This window comes from Rhinolophus hipposideros (genome assembly GCF_964194185.1).
Source record: "Rhinolophus hipposideros genome assembly, chromosome: 18".
In the NCBI taxonomy this organism is placed as follows: domain Eukaryota; kingdom Metazoa; phylum Chordata; class Mammalia; order Chiroptera; family Rhinolophidae; genus Rhinolophus; species Rhinolophus hipposideros.
In genome coordinates, this window is record NC_138064.1 from 54,511,901 (window position 1) to 54,533,003 (window position 21,103).

The 21,103-nt window shown below is 36.8% G+C and overlaps 1 protein-coding gene across 1 annotated transcript in view; it reads left to right on the forward strand.

Moving 5' to 3' along the window:
- The window catches only part of SUGCT (succinyl-CoA:glutarate-CoA transferase), an 863,222-nt gene extending 844,815 nt beyond the window's left edge, over positions 1-18,407 (forward strand). Inside the window, exons 15-16 of the mRNA XM_081080029.1 lie at positions 5,323-5,376; positions 17,659-18,407. Coding sequence (XP_080936155.1) covers positions 5,323-5,376; positions 17,659-17,684 — 80 coding nt within the window. The 3' untranslated portion in view covers positions 17,685-18,407. The remainder of the gene's footprint in view (positions 1-5,322; positions 5,377-17,658) is intronic.
- The last annotated feature ends 2,696 nt before the right edge of the window (positions 18,408-21,103 follow it).

Here is a 21,103-nt window from a genome sequence, read left to right on the forward strand (position 1 = left end):
GGAAGGAGAGGAAAACTATAGAAACTCTATTAGCCTATTAAATCATCAAGGCTATGCTTACAAGAGGAGACCCAAATTAGCATAGAAACAATTAATTAATTTATTTTTTTGGAGATATTTTCCTTCTTTTGTCAGAACTTTCAACCACTCTCCAGGGTGAAATGCATAGCATTCACTGAATGAAACCATAATTCTGGAAGTGCAACGCTTGGAATAAATGGATGGAGCAAGAATAGAGACAAAAGAGACTGTACTCCTTGATGCCTATCCTGGCTTCAAAAATCTTTGTTTATGCCTGAAATTCTTTGGTATTGAAACACTCAACCTGCCCGAATTCCTTAGAGTCTAAATTTCACAAGGAGGGGTAATGCTTTTTATCTTTTACACACTTGTTTGATATAAATATGTTTATTTATCATTGTCAGAAAGGTCTGGTGCTTGAGAGACTCTGAACAGATCAAAAAGTCTCCACACAAATCATTATGAGTCATTATATGCAGATGATATGATACTATATATAGAGAACCCTAAAGTCTCCATCAAGAAACTATTAGAGTTGATAGATGAATTTAGTAAAGTAGTAGGATACAAAATTAACATTCAGAAATCAGTTGCATGCTCGCTTAGGCAGCACATGTACTAAAATTGGAATGATACAGAGAAGATTAACATGGCCCCTGCACAAAGATGACACGCAAATTCATGAAACGTTCCATATTTTTAAAAATGAAGAACATATTAAAAGATAAAGATGGGTACTATATAATAATAAAGGGATGGATCTGACAAGAGGACATAACTCTAGTAAACATCTATGTACCCAACATAGGAGCACCTAAATATATAAAACAGATTCTGACTGACATAAAGACAGAGATCAACAGTAACACTATTATAGTAGGGGACTCCAACACACCTCTGACAACAAGGGACAGAAAATCAATATGGAAACAACAGCCTTAAATGATACATTGGACCACTTGAATTTAATCGATATTTTCAGAACATTTCACCCCAATGCTGCAAAATACACGTTTTTCTCAAGCACACATGGAACATTTTCCAAGATAGACCATATGTTAGGCCACAAAACAGTCTTGATAAATTTAAGAAAATTGAAATCATACCAATTGTCTTCTCTGATCACTGTGCTATGAAATTAGAGATGAACTACAGGAAAAAAAACTGGAAGACACACCAATTCATGGAGGCTGAATAACTTATTACTAAATAATGAATGCGTCAAGCAGGAGATCAAGGAAGAAATCAAAAACTATCTCAAGACAAACAAAAATAAAAGCATGACGACCCAAATCTATGGGATGCAGAGAAAGCAGTCCTAAGAGGGAAATTCTTAGCATTGCAGGCCTAACTAAAGAAACAGGAAACATCACTAATCAACAGTTTATCTTTACACTTAAGGGATCTGAAAAAAGAACAGCAAAATAAGCCCAAAGGGGGCACAAAGAAGGAGATAAAGATCAGAACAGAAATAAATGAAATAGAAACCAGAAAAACAATACAAAAGATCAATGAATCCAAGAATCGGTTCTTAGAGAAGATAAACCAAATTGACAAACCTTTAGCCAGACTCTTTAAAAAAAAGAGAGAGAGGACCCAAATTAATAAAATCAGAAATGAAAGAGGAGAAGTGACAACAGACACCGCAGAAAGACAAAAAACTTTAAGAAATCACTGTGAGCAACTATATGCCAACAAATTTGACAATCTGGAAGAAATGGACAATTTTCTAGAGGTGTACAACCTTCCAAGCCTAACTCAAAAAGAAACAGAGAAACTGAATAGACTAATTACCATCAGGGAAATTGAATCAGTAATCAATAATCTCCCAACAAACAAAAGCCCTGGACCAGATTGCTTTACAGGTGAATTTTACAAAACATTCAAAAAAGAATTATCGCCTATTCTCCTCAAGCTATTCCAAAAAATCCAGAAGGAGGGAAGACTCCCAAACACTTTTTACGAAGCCACGATCACCCTGATCCAAAAATCAGATAAAGACACCACAAAAAAAGAAAACTACAGGCCGATATCGCTAATGAACATAGATGCAAAAATCCTCAACAAAATATTAGCGAACAGAATTCAGCAATACATTAAAAAAATCATACACCATGATCAAGTGGGATTCATCCCTGGTATGCAAGCTTGGTTCAACATCCGCAAATCAATTAATGTGATACACCACATTAACAAAATGAAAAATAAAAATCACATGATCATATCAATAGATGCAGAAAAAGCATTTGATAAAATTCAGCAGCGATTTATAATAAAAACCCTTAAGAAAGTGGGAATAGAGGGATCATATCTCAACATAATAAAGGCCATATACGACAAACGCACAGCTAACATCATACTCAATGGGGAAAAGCTAAAACCATTTCCCTTAAGATCAGAAACAAGACAAGGTTGCCCACTATCTCCACTTCTATTCAACATAGTGCTGGAAGTTCTAGCCACAGCAATCAGACAAGAGAAAGAAATAAAAGGCATCCAAATTGGTAAGGAGGAAGTAAAATTATCATTATATGCAGATGATATTATACTATATATAGAGAACCCTAAAGACTCCGCCAAGAAACTATTAGAGCTGATAGATGAATTTAGTAAAGTAGCAGGATACAAAATTAATATTCAGAAATCAGTTGCATTTGTATATACCAATAATAAAACATCAGAAGGAGAAATTAAAAAAGCAATCCCATTTACAATGGCTCCAAAGACTATAAAATACCTGGGAATAAATTTAACCAAAGAAGTAAAAGATCTGTACTCAGAAAATTATAAGACACTTAAGAAAGAAATGAAAGAAGATATAAATAGGTGGAAACACATACCATGTTCATGGATAGGAAGAATTAATATAGTTAAAATTTTCATACTGCCTAAGGCAATATACATATTCAATGCAATTCCTATCAAACTACCAAACATATAATTCCTATCAAACTACCAAACACATAAAAAATTATACATTCTTCCCAGAAATAGAACATATAATCCTAAAATTTATATGGGACCATAAAAAACCCTGGATAGCCTCAGCAATCTTGAGAAATAAGAACAAAGTGAGAGGTATAACAATACCTGACTTCAAATTATACTACAAGGCTACAGTAATCAAAACAGCATGGTACTGACATAAAAACAGATACATAGATCAATGGAACAGAATAGAGAGTCCAGAAATAAATCCATGCCTATATGGCCATTTGATCTATGACACTGGAAGCAAGAATGTACAGTGGGGTAAAGACAGTCTATTCAATAAATGGTGCTGGGAAACCTGGACAGACACATGCAAAAAAATGAGCTGGACCACCTCCTTACACCATATAAAAAATAAATTCAAAATGGCTTAAAGACTTAAATGTAAGATCTGAAACCATAAAATACCTAGAAGAAAATGTAGGAAGAAACTTCACAAACATTACCCGGAGTAGGATTTTTACGGCTATATCGCCTCGAGTCAGGGAAGTAAGAGAAAAAATAAACATGTGGGATTACATCAAACTAAAAATTTTTTCACAGCAAAGGAAACCATCAATAAAACAAAAAGGGATCCTACTGAATGGGAAAAGATATTTGCCAATGATATATCTGATAAGGGGTTAATATCACAAATCTATAAAAAAACTCACTCAACTCAACTCCAGAAAAACAAACAACCCAATTAAAAAATGGGCAGAGGACATGAAGAGACATTTTTCTAAAAAGGACATACAGAAGGCAAGAAGACATATGAAGAAATGCTCAACCTCACTAACCATCAGAGAAATGCAAATAAAAACCACAATGAGCTACCACCTCACCCCAGTCAAAATGGCTATCATCAATAAATCAACAAACAAGTGCTGGCGTGGATGTGGAGAAAAGGGAACGCTAGTACACTGTTGGTGGGATTGCAGATTGGTGCAGCCACTATGGAAAACAGTATGGAGGTATCTCAAAAATCTGAAAATGGAACTACCCTATGATCCAGCAATTCCACTCCTAGATATCTATCCAGAGAAATCCAAAACTCCAATTCAAAAATCTGTGTGCACTCCTATGTTCATTGCAGCACTATACACAATAGCCAAGACATGGAAACAACCTAAATGCCCATCAGTAGATGACTGGATTAAGAAACTGTGGTACATTTATACAATGGAGTATTACGCAGCCATAAAGAAGAAAGAAATCTTACCATTTGGAACAACATGGATGGACCTGGAGAACATTATGTTAAATAAAATAAGTCAGACAAAGACAAATACCATATGATCTCACTTATATACGGAATCTAAAGAAAAGAATAAGTGAATGAACTAATCAGAAACAGTTTTGGAGACAAAGAGGAAAAACTGAGGGTTGCTAGATGGGCAGGGGTTTGGGGATAAAAGGGAAGGTGAGGGGATTAGAAAACAGTCGGTAACCACAAGATGGCAACAGTGTTTTGAAAATTAATTTGGGGAACGTAATCAATAATGTTGTAAAGATTTTATAGGGTATCCGATGGATACATGTCCCATTTGAGAGACCACCTCAGAGATGATGTAGATGCTTGATCACTGCACTGTACACCTGAAGCTGAACAATAATGGATGCCAACTATAATTATATATATATGTATACATATATATGTATATGTATATATGTATGTATATGCTTACAAGAAGCAGAGTACAGCATTAGGAATAGAGGCAGTGGTAATGTAATGGCTGTGTGCGATTTCAGAGGGATAGTGGATGGGAGGAGAGGGATTCACACAGTGTGAGGGATATAAATGATAAGTGTCTAAGTATTACTTTGTCTTGTGCACCTGAAACTAAAAACAAAACAAACAAACAAAAAAAACCAACCAACAAAAAAAACTTCAAGGTAAACCTCGAATCTTACACAAAAATTAAATGAAAGTGGATTATGTGCTTTAATGTAAAATTGTAAAGGTTTTAGGAAATAAACAGGGGAAGTTTTTCAGGATCTAGGTGAAAAGTATTTAGACTTGACATCAAAGTAGTGATTCTTAAAGAGAATATTGATAAATTAGACTACAATTGTAATTGAAAAAAATTAAGTCTCAAATATATGGTGATGGAAAGAGAACTGACTCTGGGTGGTGAACACACAATGGGATTTATAGATGATGTAATACAGAATTGTACACCTGAAATCTATGTAACTTTGCTAACAATTGTCACCCCAACAAACTTTAGTAAAAAAAAAATAAGTCTATATACCAAAAAAAAAAAAAAGAAAGGAAAAAAAGTCATGATGAGAGAAAAGTTACCCCAAACTCTCTGATTTACTTCACAGGCATGGAGAGCCATCCATTTAACAGTTGGCGTTTTCCCCTCTCTTCATTCCCAGGTGAGCACATTGAACCACACTCCTTTAACCACCTTTTAGTAATAGGTGACTCACACGTGTATTTCTGTAACCATGACCTCTTTTCACACTCTACACTCACATGCTCAGTATCTACCATGCTTTTCCACCTGGATATCCCACGGGCTCCCTCAAAATAAGCTTTCTCCTGGATTCTCCATGTTATATGTTGGTACCTTCATCTATCCAGTCACTCCAGTCAGACACATGGGAATCATTTTTGAATTTTCTATCTCTTTCATTTTCTATTTAATCACTCAGAAAGTTCTGTTAATTTTACCTCATAAATAATGCCACCCATAGATTATTTTTATTAGTTTCAAATGTACAACACAATGTAATAGACATTTACACTCCTCACAAAGTGATAACCACCCCCCACCAACCTACTACCCCTGTGACATCTTGTATAGCTGTTACAATCCCATTGACTCTATTTCCTATGCTGTACTTTACATCTCATGACTATATATAAATTATAATTAACAGTCAATATTATTCAGCTTCAGCATCAGGTGTACAGCGCAGTGATCAGACATCTATACCGTCCATGAAGTGGTTTCCCTAAAAGACAAGTGCCCACATGACACCTAATTCAGTTTTTATTATCTCTTAGCCACATATATTGTGATAACTGATTGACAGAACTTCTTGTCTCAGTTTTCTCTTCTCCACCCCTCACCCCATCCCCCACCTCCATTTCACTTTCCAGTTTGCTGCTAAAAGTATACATCTGACCATCTCACTCCCTCCTGCAAAATCTTTCAGTGAGTCCTTGTTACTTAACTAGGTCCTACTCCTCCAGAATACATTCAGGCCCTCCACAATTTGTCTTCCCTTGATTCTCTAAGCTCATCACCCACAGCACCTCTATCAGTCCCTCTGCACCTCTTGTTCTAGCATCACCTCAAAATCCCTGAACACATTTTGCTGACCAGTTGTTTTTGCTCATGCTTTTCTCTTCTCCCATGTTTTTGCTCACTGTGTCCCCTACTTGTCCTTTACAACTCAGCCTCAGAGCACCTTCTCTGGTATTAACTCTCCTGTCCTTGAATACCTCCTCCCACTTTCTCTACTGGGATAAAGTTTCCTTCTGTCTCCTATACAGTCTAGAATTCATCCATTGAAATTGTTTATATGGCTAGCATACCTGCTAGACTGTTATTTTCTCAAGAGGAGGAATCATGTCTTGCTCACTCTTGTTTCCTAACTGCCCAGATTTGGCATATACCATACTATTTTTTATATTCACCTACGTGCTTATCTTTACTAGTGTTCTTTATTTCTTTGCATGGGTTTGACTTACTCTCTAGTGTACTTTTATTTTATCCTAAAGAGCTCTAGTTAGTATTTTCTGTAGGGCAGATTTGCTAGTCACACATTCTCTCAGTTTTTTATCTTGGAATGTCTTTATTTCTTCTTTTTTTTTTAGTTTTTTTTTTCCAATTACAGTTGACATTCAACATTATTTTATATTAGTTTCAGGTGTACAGCAGAGTGGTTAGACATTTATATAATTTAAGAAATGATCCCCCTGACTAGTCTAGGACCTATCTGGCATAATACATATTTTCTTCATTTTTCCTTTAATCTTATTTTGAAGAACATATTTGTTGGATACAGAATTCTCGGTTGATAATTTTTTATTTTGTGTACTTTGCATATCTTAGTCCAATGTCTTTTGGTCTCCATGGTTTTTGATGGGAAATCAGCTGTTAATATGATTGGTAATCCTTTGTGTGATAAATTGCTTTTCTCTTACTGCTTTCTCTTTGCCTTTTGACAGTTTAGTTATGATGTGTTTTGGTTGGATCTCTTGGAGTTTATCCTATTTGGAATGTGTTGAGCTTCTGGGTGTGTAGATTAATATATTTTTAGTCAAATTTGGAAAGTTTTCATACATTATATCTTCAAATATTATTTGTCCCCTTTCTGTTTTTTCTCTCCTTCTGAAACTCTCATTATACATATGTTGGTGCTCTTGATAATATCTCACAAAGGATGTACTCATTTTTCTTTCTGTTTGTCCGACTTAATATTTCAATTAGCCTTTGTTAATTCTTCCTTCTGTCAGCTCAAATTTGATGCTGCTCTTTTTCAGTAAAGTTTTTCTTTCAGTTATTGTACTTTTCAAGTCCAGAATTTCTATTTGGTTCTTTTTTTAGTTTCTATCTCCATTGATATCCTATAATTAATGAGACATCATTCTCATACTTTCTTTTATTTATTTAGACATAGTTTCCTTTAGTTATGTGGACATATTGAAACTATCTGATTTAAAGACTTTTTCTAGTAAGTCCAGTGTTTGGGCTTCTTCAGACACAAGTTCAATTGACTGGTTTTGTTCCTGTGTATAGGCCATACTTTCTTATTTCTTTGCATTTCTCCCAATTTTTTGTTAAAAACTGGACTTTTTAAATAGCATAATGTAGCAACTCTGGAAATCAGACTTTACTCTTTGCATAGAATTTGTTATTGTTCCTGATGTTGTTTGTTTAATGACTTTCCTAAACTAATTACATAAAGTCTGTATTTGTCATATGTTGCCACTAAATTTTCTGCTCAATTAGCTTAGAAGTCCACTAATTGTTGGAAAGAGACTTCCTTAAATGCCTTCTTTCCAGCCTTTGCCAACAGGCTCTGTATGCACTGAGGGGTGCCATCAGTGCTCATGCAGGAAATTTACAGCTCTGCCTCAGCCTTCACTTACTGCTTGTGCAGAGCACCAAGTTCGGTCAGCAGTGTCTTGGTGCAATCCCAAACAATACAGCAAGAATGCTTGAGCTTTATCCTGTCCAGTGTGCAGAAGACAGTGACTTCTCCTTTAGCTTCTCCATTGGCATTGTGAAGGCTGCAAAGAAGTAACTAATGCTCTTGCATTCTGTGTTTGGCAAAACACAAGCATACCTCTAGGCTTGTTTGCTTCTACACAGAAACCTCATGGATGTCTTGGAGCTTATTTTCATGTATTGTGACATTGTATAAGTAGATGAATATCTAACATAAAATAGTTTTTTTCCCCAGTTTAATTATCAATTTGTTATAATCATGCCATTCCTTCCATTCATGAAAATATCAGCACAGATATCTATTTAAAAGAATTACCACCCATGATTATGTTCTAAGATAGCTCATTAAGCAACATTTACCATCCACTTTCTTCATCATTTTGTAATTCAAATAAGTTGCACTGGAATGTAGTCCACAAATAGATTTGGTGTCAAACCTTGCAGTAACCCTGCTCCCCAGAAAACTTTGATGCTGCATTGCCAGAGAGGACCATTAGATTCTGAGCTTTTGTAAGGTGGGTAAAGCAACCACAAGGGCATGGCAGCTTACTGACTCCTTGCTCAAAGGCTTTTTCTCATAGTGGTCTCAGCAATGATTTTTTGGAATATAGGACTTGAAATATATAGATCTGTGCTCATATCAGCCTTTTGTTTCCATACAAGTTTATTCTTGCATCAGTCATTATACATACATGACATCAATATTTGCAAGGAGAGACCCATTAGTGCCACCAGAAGGATGATCCATTTGGCTTCCTGCTCCAAACAATAATGTGTGAAAACAAAGATGGTCTTGCACAGTGCACAGCAGTCCAAATGCTATAGATACCTCATGAATGCCCCATGAATCTAGAAGATTTGGAAATTCAGAGGTCTGTACTTTAGTGACACTAAAAATATATTTTTAAAGAGAAACATTTACAGATATATGGCACATCAGTTTGGAGAAGTTTGGAGTGTCTTCTTCCATTTGTTTTTCTGCCAATCTTTCTCACCCTCCTAAATATTTTCTCTTTTTCAAAATAAAATCTTCAGGAGGGGAGTGAACATGGCAGGATAGGCAGGCACTGTGCCAACTGCCTACAGGCAAAAGAGCCCACAGGGGCCAAGCCTCCTCTGAGGAGTCAACCACCACACAATAGCTCATATACTGTGAGCAGAGCTAATTCACACAACTATCCAGCCTGAGGGTCAATCCCACCCTCTGACAAGCCAAAAGCAATTAAAGATCAACTTCAACAGTGACACCTCTGGAACACACGGGACAGGAGAATAGGGAGACTATTCAATTCAAATATAAAGGACACATACTACACAAGACCACCCAGCAAAGATTGAGAGACATAGGTGATCTACCTAATACATTGAAGAAATCACAGAGCAACAACCAGAATGAGGAAACAAAGAAACATGTCCTAAATAAAAGATCAGAAGGAACCTTTAAAAATGGAACTAAACAAAACAGAGATAACTAACCTATCAGAGACAGAGTTTAGAACACTGATGATAAGAATGTTTAAGGAATTTATTGAGAATCTCAACAAAGAGATAGCATACATAAAGAAGGATACAGAAATCATAAAAAAGGACCAGTCAGAAGTAAAGAATATAATAACTGAAATGAAGAACACACTGGAAGGAATCACCAGTAGTTTAGATGAAGCAAAGGATCAGATCAAAGATTTAGAAGACAAGATAACAGAAATCACCCAATTGGAACAACAAAAAGAAAATAGAATTAAAAAAAATAAATAAATAAAAATAGTTTAAGAGATCTGTGGGACATCAAATACAACATTAGCATTAGCATCATAGGAATACCAGAAGGAGAAGAAAGGGAGCAAGGTATAGCGAACATATTTGAAAATATAATGACCAAAAACGTCCTTAACCAGGTGAAGGAAATTGACATATAAACCCAGAAGCACAGAGCGTTCTAAACAAGATGAACCCAAACAAGCCCACACCAAGAAACATCACAGTTAAAATGGCAAAGGTTAAAGACAAAGAGAGAATCCTAAGAGCAGCAAGAGAAAGACAGCGGGTAACATACAAGGGAACTCCTATAAAACTATCACCTGACTTTTCTACAGAAACTCTGCAGGCCAGAAGGGAGTGGAAGGAAATATTCAAAGTGATGAAAAACAAAGGCCTACAACCAAGATTGCTCTATCCAGCAAGGATATCATTTACAATTAAAGGAGAGATAAAGAGCTTCCCAGAAAAGAATAAGCTAAAGGAATTCATTACCACCAAGCCAGCATTGTAGGAAATGTTAAAAGGGCTTTCTTAAGCAGAAGAAAGGGGAAAACAAACTAACAAAGGAAGACCAGAAATACAAATAACAAAATAGCAATAAATATGTACCTATCAATAATCACTTTACATGTGATTGGACTAAATGCTCCAATCAAAAGATATAGGGTGGCTGAGTGGATAAGAAAACAGGACTCATGCATAGGCTGTTTACAAGAGACTCATCTCAGATCAAAACACACACAGATTGAAAGTAAAGGGATGGAATAAGATATTTCATGCAATGGAATTTCATGGAATGAGAAAAAATCTGGGGTAGCAATACTTACTTCGGACAAAATAGACTTTAAAAAGAAGACTACAATAAAAGACAAAGAAGAGCACTACATAATAATAGGGTTTCCAGGCAGGAATTCCCACCCATTCTCAGGAATTTTTTTGCTTTCCCGTTCCTGAATCCCAAAATATAACCTGTTTTCTGGTTTCCAAGGTTGATACTACCAACCACCTGGATTCAAGGAGCCGATTTTCCCAATTTCCTGACCAACTTTTCTTGGAATTCAGGAACTGAAAAGTGAAAAAAATTCCCAAGAACAGGCGGGAGCTCCCTCCCGGAAACCCTAGCGATAAATAGAAAAAATTTCTAAGAAATACATTGTGAGTAGTACGTTTATTTCCCATTGTGGGTATTACTGGGTTCAAGGAGACAATTTTCCTGATTTCCCGAACAACTTTTGTTGGGATTTGGGAATGAGAATGTGAAAGAATTCCTGAGACTAGGTGGGAATTCCTACCTGGAAACCCTACTATAATAATAGTAGGAATTAATATAATAATAAAGGGATTGGTCCAACAAGAGGATATAACCCTAGTACCCAACATAGGAGCTCCTAAATGTATAAAACAAATTACGACTGTCATAAAGTCAGAAAACAAGAGTAGCACTATTGTAGTAGGGGACTTTAACACCCCATTGTCACCAATGGACAGATCCTCCAGACATAAAATAAATACAGAAACAGTCGCCTTAAATGACACTTTAGAACAGCTGGGTTTAACCAATATTTTTAACCAATATTTAACCAATATTTTAACCAATATTTAACCAATATTTTAACCAATATTTTTAACCAATATTTAACCAATATTTTTAGAGTATTTCACCCCAAAGCAGCAGAATATACATTCTTTTCCAGTACACATGGAACATTGTCCAAGATAGACCAAATGCTATGCCACAAAACAAGTCTCAACAAATTTAAGATGATTGAAATCATATCAAGCGTCTTCTCTGATCACAGTGCTATGAAACTAGAATTGAATTATAAGAAGAAATCTGGAAAACACACAAATACACGGAGGCTGAATCACATGTTACTAAATAGTCAGTGGGTCAATAATGAGATCAAGGAAGAAATCAAAAGATACCTCGAGACAAAGAAAATGAAAAAACAACAATCCCAAATCTATGGGATGCAGTGAAAGCAGCCCTAAAAGGGAAATTCATACCAATGCAGGCGTACCTAAAGAAACCTGAACAATCTCAAGTCAACAGTCTATCTTTACACCTAAGGGAACTGGTAAAAGAACAGCAAAATAAGCCCAAAGGGAGTACAAGGAAGGAAATAATAAAGATCAGAGTGGAAATAAATGAAATAAAGACCAACAACAACAGCAAAAAAAACAAAAACAAAAGATCAATGAAACCAAGACCTGTTTTTTTTTTTTCTGAAAAGATAAAGAAAATCGACAAGCATTTAGCTAGACTCACCAAGAAAAAGAGAGAGACAGGACCCAAATTAATAAAATCAGAATTGAAAGAGGAGAAGTGACAACAGATACCACAGAAATACAGAAATTTTAAAGAAAATACTACAAGCAACTATATGCCAACAAATTAGACACTCTGGAAAAAATGGATACATTTCGAGAAGCATACAATCTTCCAAGACTGAATCAAGAAGAAACAGAAATTCTGAATGGACCAACTACTACCAAAGAAATAGAATCAGTAATCAACAAGCTCCCAACAAACAAAAGTCCTGGACCAGATGGCTACACAGGTGAATTTTACAAAACATTTGAAAAAGGATTGACACCTATTCTTCTCAAACCATTCAAAAAAAATTCAGAAGGAGGAAAGGCCCACATGCACATTTTATGAGGCCACTATTACTCTGATCCCAAAACCAGACGAAGACATTACAAAAAAAGAAAACTACAGGCTGATATCCCTAATGGACATAGATGCAAAATCTTCAACAAAATACTAGCAAATCAGATTCAGTAATACATTAAAAAGATCATACAGCAAAATCAAGTGGGATTCATTCCTGGTATGCAAGGTTGTTTCACTGTCTACAAATCAATTAATGTGATACACCACATTAACAAAATAAAAAATAAAAAATCATATGGTCATACAAATAGATGCAGAAAAAACATTTGACAAAATCCAGCAGCCATTTATGTTAAAAACTCTTAGCAAAGTGGGAATAGATGGGTAATATCTCAACATAGTAAAGGCCATTTATGAGAAACCTACAGCTATTAGGGTGGTGCAAACGTAATTGTGCTTTAAAAGGTTAAAAATAATTGCAAAAAGTTATATTCTTTTTTTTAAGCCATCCTTTTTTGTATATTAATTTTGGTGCAAAATTACTTTTACACCAACATAATAACATCATACTCAAGGGAGAAAGGCTAAAACCTTTTCTCTTAAGATCAGGGACAAGACAAGGTTGCCCACTTTCATCACTTTTATTCAACATAATTCTGGAAGTTCTAGCCATAGCAATCAGAAAAGAAAAATAAATAAAAGGCATCTAAATTGGAAAAGAGGAAGTAAAATTGTCATTATCTGCAGGTGACACAATTCTATATAGAGAGAAGCCCAAAGATTCCACCAAAAAACTATTAGAACTGATAAATGAATTTAGTAAAGTAGCAGGTACAAAATTAATATTCAGAAATCAGTTGCACTTGTATACACCAATAATAAACTACTGGAAAGAGAAATCAAGAAAACAATCCCATTTACAATTGCTTCAAAAACAATCAAATACTTAGGAATAAATTTAACCAAAGAAGTAAAAGACCTGTACTCAGAAAATTATACGACACTAAAGAGAGAAATAAAAGAAGATACAAATAAATGGAAACACATATCGTACTCATGGATAGAAAGAATTAATATAGTTAAAATGTCAATACTACCTAAGGCAATACTGTATACAGATTCAATGCAATTCCTATCAAACTACCAATGGCATTTTTCTCAGAATTAGAAGATAGAATCTTAAAATTTATATGGAACCACAAAAGACAAAATTTATATGGAACGACAAAAGACCCCGAATAGCCACAGCAATCTTGAGAAATAAGAACAAAGTGGAGGTATCATGCTACCTGATATCAAATCATACTGTAAATCTATAGTAATCAAAACAGCATGGTACTGGCATAAAAAGAGACACATGGATCAATGGAACAGAATAGAGAGCTCCAAAATAAATCCATGCCTATATGGTAATTTAATCTATGACAATAGAAGCAAGAATTTGCATTCGGGTAAAGACAGTCTATTTAATAAATGGTGCAGGGAAAACTGGACTGACACATGCAAAAGAAATGAAACTGGACCACCTCCTTATGCCATATATGAGAACAAATTCAAAATGGATTAAAGACTTAAATGTAAAACCCCAAACCACAAAACTTGTAGAAGAAAATATAGGGAATAAATTTGCAGATATTACTCTGAGTAATATTTTTATGGATATATCCCCTCGGGCAAGGGAAGTAAAAGAAAAAATAAGCATATAGGATTACATCAAACTAAACAGTTTTTTCACAGCAAAGGAAACCATTAATAAAACCAAAAGGCATCTTACTGAAGGAATAGAGACAGTTGGAAATGTAATGGCTGTGTGCGATGTCAGAGGGATAGTGGATGGGGGGAAGGGGGTTGACACAGTGTGAGGGATATAAATGATAAATGTCTAACTATTACATGGTTTTGTGCACCAGAAACTAATAATAATAATAAAAAAGGCATCCTACTAAATAGGAGAAGATATTTGTTAATGATACATCAGATAAAGGATTAGTATCCAAAATTTATAAAACACTAATTTAACTCAACACCAAAATAACAAACAACCCAATTTAAAAATGGGCAGAGGACATGAAGAAATGTTTCTCTGAAGAGGACATACAGATGGCCAACAGACATATGAAAAAACGCTCAACCTCACTAATCATTAGAGAAATGCAAATAAAAACCACAGTGAGATACCAACTCACTCCTGTCAGAATAGCTATTATCAATAAATCAGCAAGTAACAAGTGCTGGTGAGGTTGTGGAGAAAAGGTAACCCTGGTGCACTGTTGGTGGGATTGCAGATTGGTGCAGCCACTATGGAAATCAGTATGGAGGTGTCTCAAAACACTGGAAATAGAACTACCTTATGACCCAGCCATTCCACCCTTAGGTATCTATCCAGAGAAATCCAAGATGCTAATTCGAAAAAATATATGCATTCCTATGTTTATTACAGTGCTATTCACGATAGCCAAGATGTGGAAACAACCGAAATGCCCATCGGTAGACGTCTGGATTAAGAAACTGTGGTACATTTATACAATGGAGTAATACTTGACTATAAAGAAGAATGAAATCTTACCATTTGCAATAATATGGATGGATCTAGAGAACATTATGCTAAGTGAAGTAAATCAGATGGAGAAAGACAAATATCATATGATCTTACTAATATGTGGAATCTAAAGAACTGAATAAATGAGCAAAGTGAACAGAAATTGTCTCAAAGATATAGAGAAAAAAACTGATGGTCGCTGGATGGAAGGGGGTGGGAATGGGAGAAGGGGAGGGGATTAGAAAGTACAAATTGGCAATTACAATATTGCCACAGGGATATGAAAAACAGTTTGGGGAATATAATCAATAATGTAAAGATTTTGTAGCGTGTCAGATGGGCACACATCTTATTAGGGAGAGCACTTCAGGGATGGTGTAGATGCCTGATTTCTGCACTGTACACCTGAAGCTAAAGCTGAAGCTGAATAATATTGCATGTCAACTATAATTTAACATATATGTAGTCAGAGATATGGAGTACAGCATAGGGAATAGAGTCAATTGAATTGTAATAGATATATACAATGTCATAGGAAAAATAGACTGGGGGAGGAGGGTTATCACTTTTTGAGGGGTGAAATGTCTAACTATTACATTGTTTTGTATACCTGAAATGGATAAAAAAAATAGCATCAAAAAGAACCCAGAAAAAACCTAATATACACTAGTACATTTGACATACCCTAGCAGCACATCGCTTCTCTCCCTGGATTTTAACACTTCAGTCCACAAACACGTACATGTGTTTCAGTGAGTGGTCCACAGCATCACACACTTACATCACTGGTGATATGACAACTCGTCTGAGCAAACAGAGCTGAAAAATATGAAGTTACCATAAGGATTTTTGAAGTTGAATGTTTATTCTCGGAAGATTGGGATGCTCTTTAAAGAACGGAAATATTGTGTACACACAGATGAAATTAGGAAATAACAACATCAGGGTTTACTGTAACTGGATGTGAACTTCCTCGTCCAACCAGGTCACTTTAAATTACATAGTGGATTCAAAATATTTAGAAATACTTAAAGAATCTTAAATGGTTTCAAACTGGAGTAAAGTTTACCAAGTCCAAGTTGACTGTCCTTTGAAGACTGAACTTCTTGTCCAAACATGGGTGCTCTCTAAGTGAAGCCTCTGGGGGCAGATGGGTTCACACACAGAACCCCACCCTGCCCTCCAACGATGATGAGGGAGTGTGATTGTCCTAAGATGCCCAGTTCAATAGACTGTTTTCCTCAAGAACCCCCAGCCCCTACTGAGTGGATCCCTTTAAACACACACACACACACACACACACACACACACACACACCACCACCACCACCACCACCACCACCACCACCACCAACAACAACAACAACAACAACAAACTCAAGAAAAGACTGAGTTTTGCCTGGTGTGGGGACAGAGCCCCAGAGAGCAGTTTCCAGGCTCTCGACCTCACTTGGAAAGGTACTGGCTCGGGTAGTAGATGGCCATCAGCTGTGACTAGTTGTCCACCAGCTGTAACCAGTGAGCCATTAGCCACTGATATAACTGCCGTGGCTAAGCTAGCAAGTGGGGTGGGTTGGTTGGTTGATGGGTTGGTTGGCAGAGAGGTGGATGGCAGGTTGCCGATCGTGTGGCTCCTGCTTCCTGTGTCTCCAACCCAGCCGCCAGCGAGAATACAGTGGTATGACTCCCCTATCAATGGCTCTGTGGGTGTTCCTTTTTCGCCTCACCATGTCCTGTGTTCTTATGCAGGGAGCAGGAGCTGAGATCCTGCATGACACCTGGGCAGGCAGCACACTTGAATTACTAGTGAGGAATTCTAAGTTGAAAAGTTTATCATCAACATCACGAAAATAGTGTGCAGTTCAATGGGAAATAGGTGGGATATTTGGCCCTGTCTGAGCTGATCATACCACGGTCCCAGGCTGACTTTTGATAAGACACACAGTGCCTGTTAGATAGAAGTGTCAGGGGTCAGTGCCTGGAAACTTTTCTGCCCCAGTTGGCCTGTTTATTTTCAAATCTAAGCATCATTTTTTCAGTTAGGTTTCCAGGTGGAGCATCTGGAGAGGAATGTATTTCCAGCTCCCTCCCTTTATAATAATGGCCAAGAAGCTGACCAAACCAAAGTGATTGCATTTGAAGCATCAACTGCACCTGTGTTGGAAATTTTATCTAAATAAAGAAACATTATTGTGCTGCCCCAGCCTGTGCTTTCACAGGTCTTTCTTCCAAGCTGTACCATTTCAAAATTTACCTAATTATTAATTATTTGAATTATTCACACATATATGTATTATACTTATTTTATTTTCAAGTAGTTTGATTTTGGACCCAGAAGTAAAAGACATGTTGGCAGATGTAAAGGTATTATCGGCTGCCCGAGGGAGACTGTCACCAACTCCTCCCCAAACAAGAACACATCCCATCCCAAATCAGCTTCCTGATGGGCAGAGAGGTTCTCCACTGATTTTTACTCCTTCCAATGCAACTCACACATTGTCTGCATGGATATTAGACTCCAATTAGGTAGCTTTTTGACATAATGTTTTCCTCTGCTTTTAGGAATGAAAATGTCTCTGGAAACCTGAACAGGAGGATATGCTTTCAAGCATTCCCTGGAGCCAGCTCATACTGGGAAGAATGTGCATGTGTTGGTCTCCTTCAGGACAGCTCTGTTAAATTAAGTGGAATATTCCTTTCCAAATTAATTTGCATATAAAATGTAATTATGTTAAATGGGACTCTATGGGATAACTACGGAGAGCTATTACTTACATATATCAATATCCTAGTTCAAGTCATCTGGTTCTACACGACCAGAAGTGCGTATCAAGCTCTGCATTCTTCCTGGCAGGGCACATGCATCTAGATAATCTAGATTATCTAGATCATCAAGACGGAAGTTCAAAAACGCCAAACACAGCAGTTTATGCTGTTCACATTTTGATCCTCTAAAAGGTGTCAAACGCAGGTTTGGACTGTGCGCTTACACACAGCTGACTTACTCCCGTGCTCTGGTTAGGGCAGGCATCAGGAGGGGTTTCCTGGACTTGTCAAGAGCAACTGTTTCTCCTTCACTTTAGTCCTTGAAGTGATGTCTCCCATATGACTGGATGGAAACTGAACAAGTGGTATTAGAAGTTTTCAGAAAAGTTTTTATACTCTGTGTAGTATTTCTTGTTGTGTTGTTGAAGATATGGAGAAACCTTCTTTCAAGAAAGACTTCTGGATTCATTTCCTATCAATGAATCATTCATAAATTGAAAAAAAATGTGTCAGTATATTTGAATAAACATAAATCTTGCCTATCTCGTTCTTGGTTGGGAAAGTCTTTTGTGGTATAAAGAAACCCCATTTAGGTCAGAAGGACAGTATACTCATATAAAGCGGCACAGAAAGGAACTTGCTAAAATGTAAACTTCATTTTAAACATCTTATTACAACCTAAAATCAAGGTATACCCAATCTTCATGGGGATGCCAGGCAGTGTGAGTGCAGCTTCTGAGACCCAGATTCCGGAGAGGGGCTCAGGAAAGAACAGACTTGGCACTTGTCACAGGCAATTGGTGCCATCTGGTTGGGACCCAGTCAGCCCAGCCACAAAGCTCGCATTGAGAAAAATAGTTAATGGTATGCGGCACTGAGTGAGGGTACTTTGTTCTTCAGAGCTGTTCCAATTTCCCTGTGAGATTCCATGGGATTCATCCTAGTTGGGTAGACCCCAAGTATATACTCTTCTTTGCAGAAGGTGCAGACTCAATTATTTTTACGCTGGAAATAACTTTCTATGAGAAGCTGTGTCTGTAGTTACCCAGGGCCTAACTCTGGAGGGAGATGGCAAAACCATCAATGAGGAAGGTGAGAGTTGCTCACCTGTGGCTTGGTTACGATAGACCCACATGTTGTGATTGAGTTTATCTGGTCTAGATAACAAATCTGTTTTCAATGACCTCATCACACCACTGGCCTTTCACACCCCCCCTGAAAAAGCAATATTAAACCATCTGTTATCTAACCTCAGCAAAAGGTTTGTCTAAAGGCTAGCACGACATTCATGCCTCCACTCAAGTTGGACTGAGAGAAAGCTTCAGACTTGGGCTTAAACATGGCTTAGAGGAGGTTGTCTTTCAATGTTGTGCCTTAGATTTTCTAAGGGAGACTCTGTGATGTCCTTGCCTGCGCAAATCCAGCTGAGTGTACTGCCTGTGACATCACTCAGTGCTTCTGATGTGAGGCCCGATCAGCACTACGTCCTCAATAAATTAACAGAAGAAAAATACATTTGCTTCCTTGAGGAACTACTAAGATTCTCCTTACGTAATAATAAAAACTGTGTAACAGACCATATCTCCCTTTTTTTGCTTTGGCTGCCTTATAGGCAAATTTAACTGGCTTTATAGCCACAATTAACTGTGTTTGCAACTATGTAAGCCCTACACTCTGTGGATATACTTTCTTCTTTTTTAAAATTTATTGGGGTGACAATTGTTAGTAAACTTACGTAGATTTCCAGGATACAATTCTGTATTACATCATCTATAAATCCCATTGTGTGTTCAACACCCACAGTCAGTTCTCCTTCCATCACCATATATTTGATCCCCCTTACCCTCATCTCTCTCCCCCGACCCCCTTGCCCTCTAGTAACCACTAAACTATTGTGTGTGTCTAGGAGCTTTTGTTTCTCATTTGTTTGTCTTGCTCTCTTGTTCTTGGTTTATATACCACATATCAGTGAAATCATATGGTTCTCTGCTTTTTCTATCTGACTTATTTCGCTTAGCATCATACTCTCAAGATCCATCCATGTTGGACAAATGCTCCTATACCAGCTTTTCTTACTGCTCAATAGTATTCCATTGTGCATATATACCACAACTTCTTTATCCATTCATCTATCGAAGTACATTTTGGTTGTTTTTATGTCTTGGCCACCATAAACAAAGCTGCAATGAACATTGGAGCACACGTGTCTTTATGTATAAATGTTTTCAGATTTTGGGGTAGATACCCAGGAGAGGGATTTCTGGGTCATATGGTAATTCTATTCGTAATTTTTTGAGGAACCTCCACACTGTCTTCCATAACGGCTGCACCAGTCAGCATTCCCACCAACAGTGTATGAAGGTTCTTTTTCAACACAGCCTCTCCAACACTTGTTACTATTTGTCTTATTGATGATAGCCATTCTGACTGGGGTGAGGTGATATCTCATTGTGGTTTTTATTTGCATTTCTCTGATGATTAGGGATGGTGAACATTTTTTCATATGTCTATTTGCCAATTGTATGTCCTCTTGGGAGAAATGTCCTCTGCCCATTTGTCAATTAAGCTGTTTGGTTTTTTCTTGTTAAGTTTGATGAGTTCCTTGCATATTTTGGATGTTAGCCCCTTATCAGAGGCATTGTTTGCAAAAATCTTCTCCTATTCAGTTGGTTGCCTCTTTATTTTGTCGAGGGTTTCTTTTGCTGTGCAGAAGCTTTTAAGTTGCATATAGTCCCATTCCTTTATTTTAGCTTTTACTTCCATTGCCTTTGGAGTCAAATTCATAAAATGCTCTTTGCACCCAAGGTCCATAAGTTTAGTACCTATGTTTCTATGCAGTTTATTGTGTCAGGTCTTATGCTTAAGTCTTTGATCCATTTTGAATTAATTTTGGTACATGGTGACAGATAACAGTCCAGTTTCATTCTTTTGTACATGGCTATCCAATTCTGCCAGCACCATTTATTGAAAAGGCTGTCGTTCCTCCATTGTGAGTTTTTAGCTTCTTTGTCAAAAATTATCGATCCATATTTATGTGGTTTTATTTCTGGGTTCTCAATTCTATTCCATTGGTCTATGTGTCTGTTTTTCTGCCAATACCATGCTGTTTTGATTATTGTAGCCCTGTAGTACAAGCCAAAGTCAGGGAGTGTGATACCTTCAGTATTGTTCTTTTTTCTTGAGATTCACTTGGCTATTAGGGTCTTTTGTGGTTCCAAACGAATCTGATGATTTTTTGTTC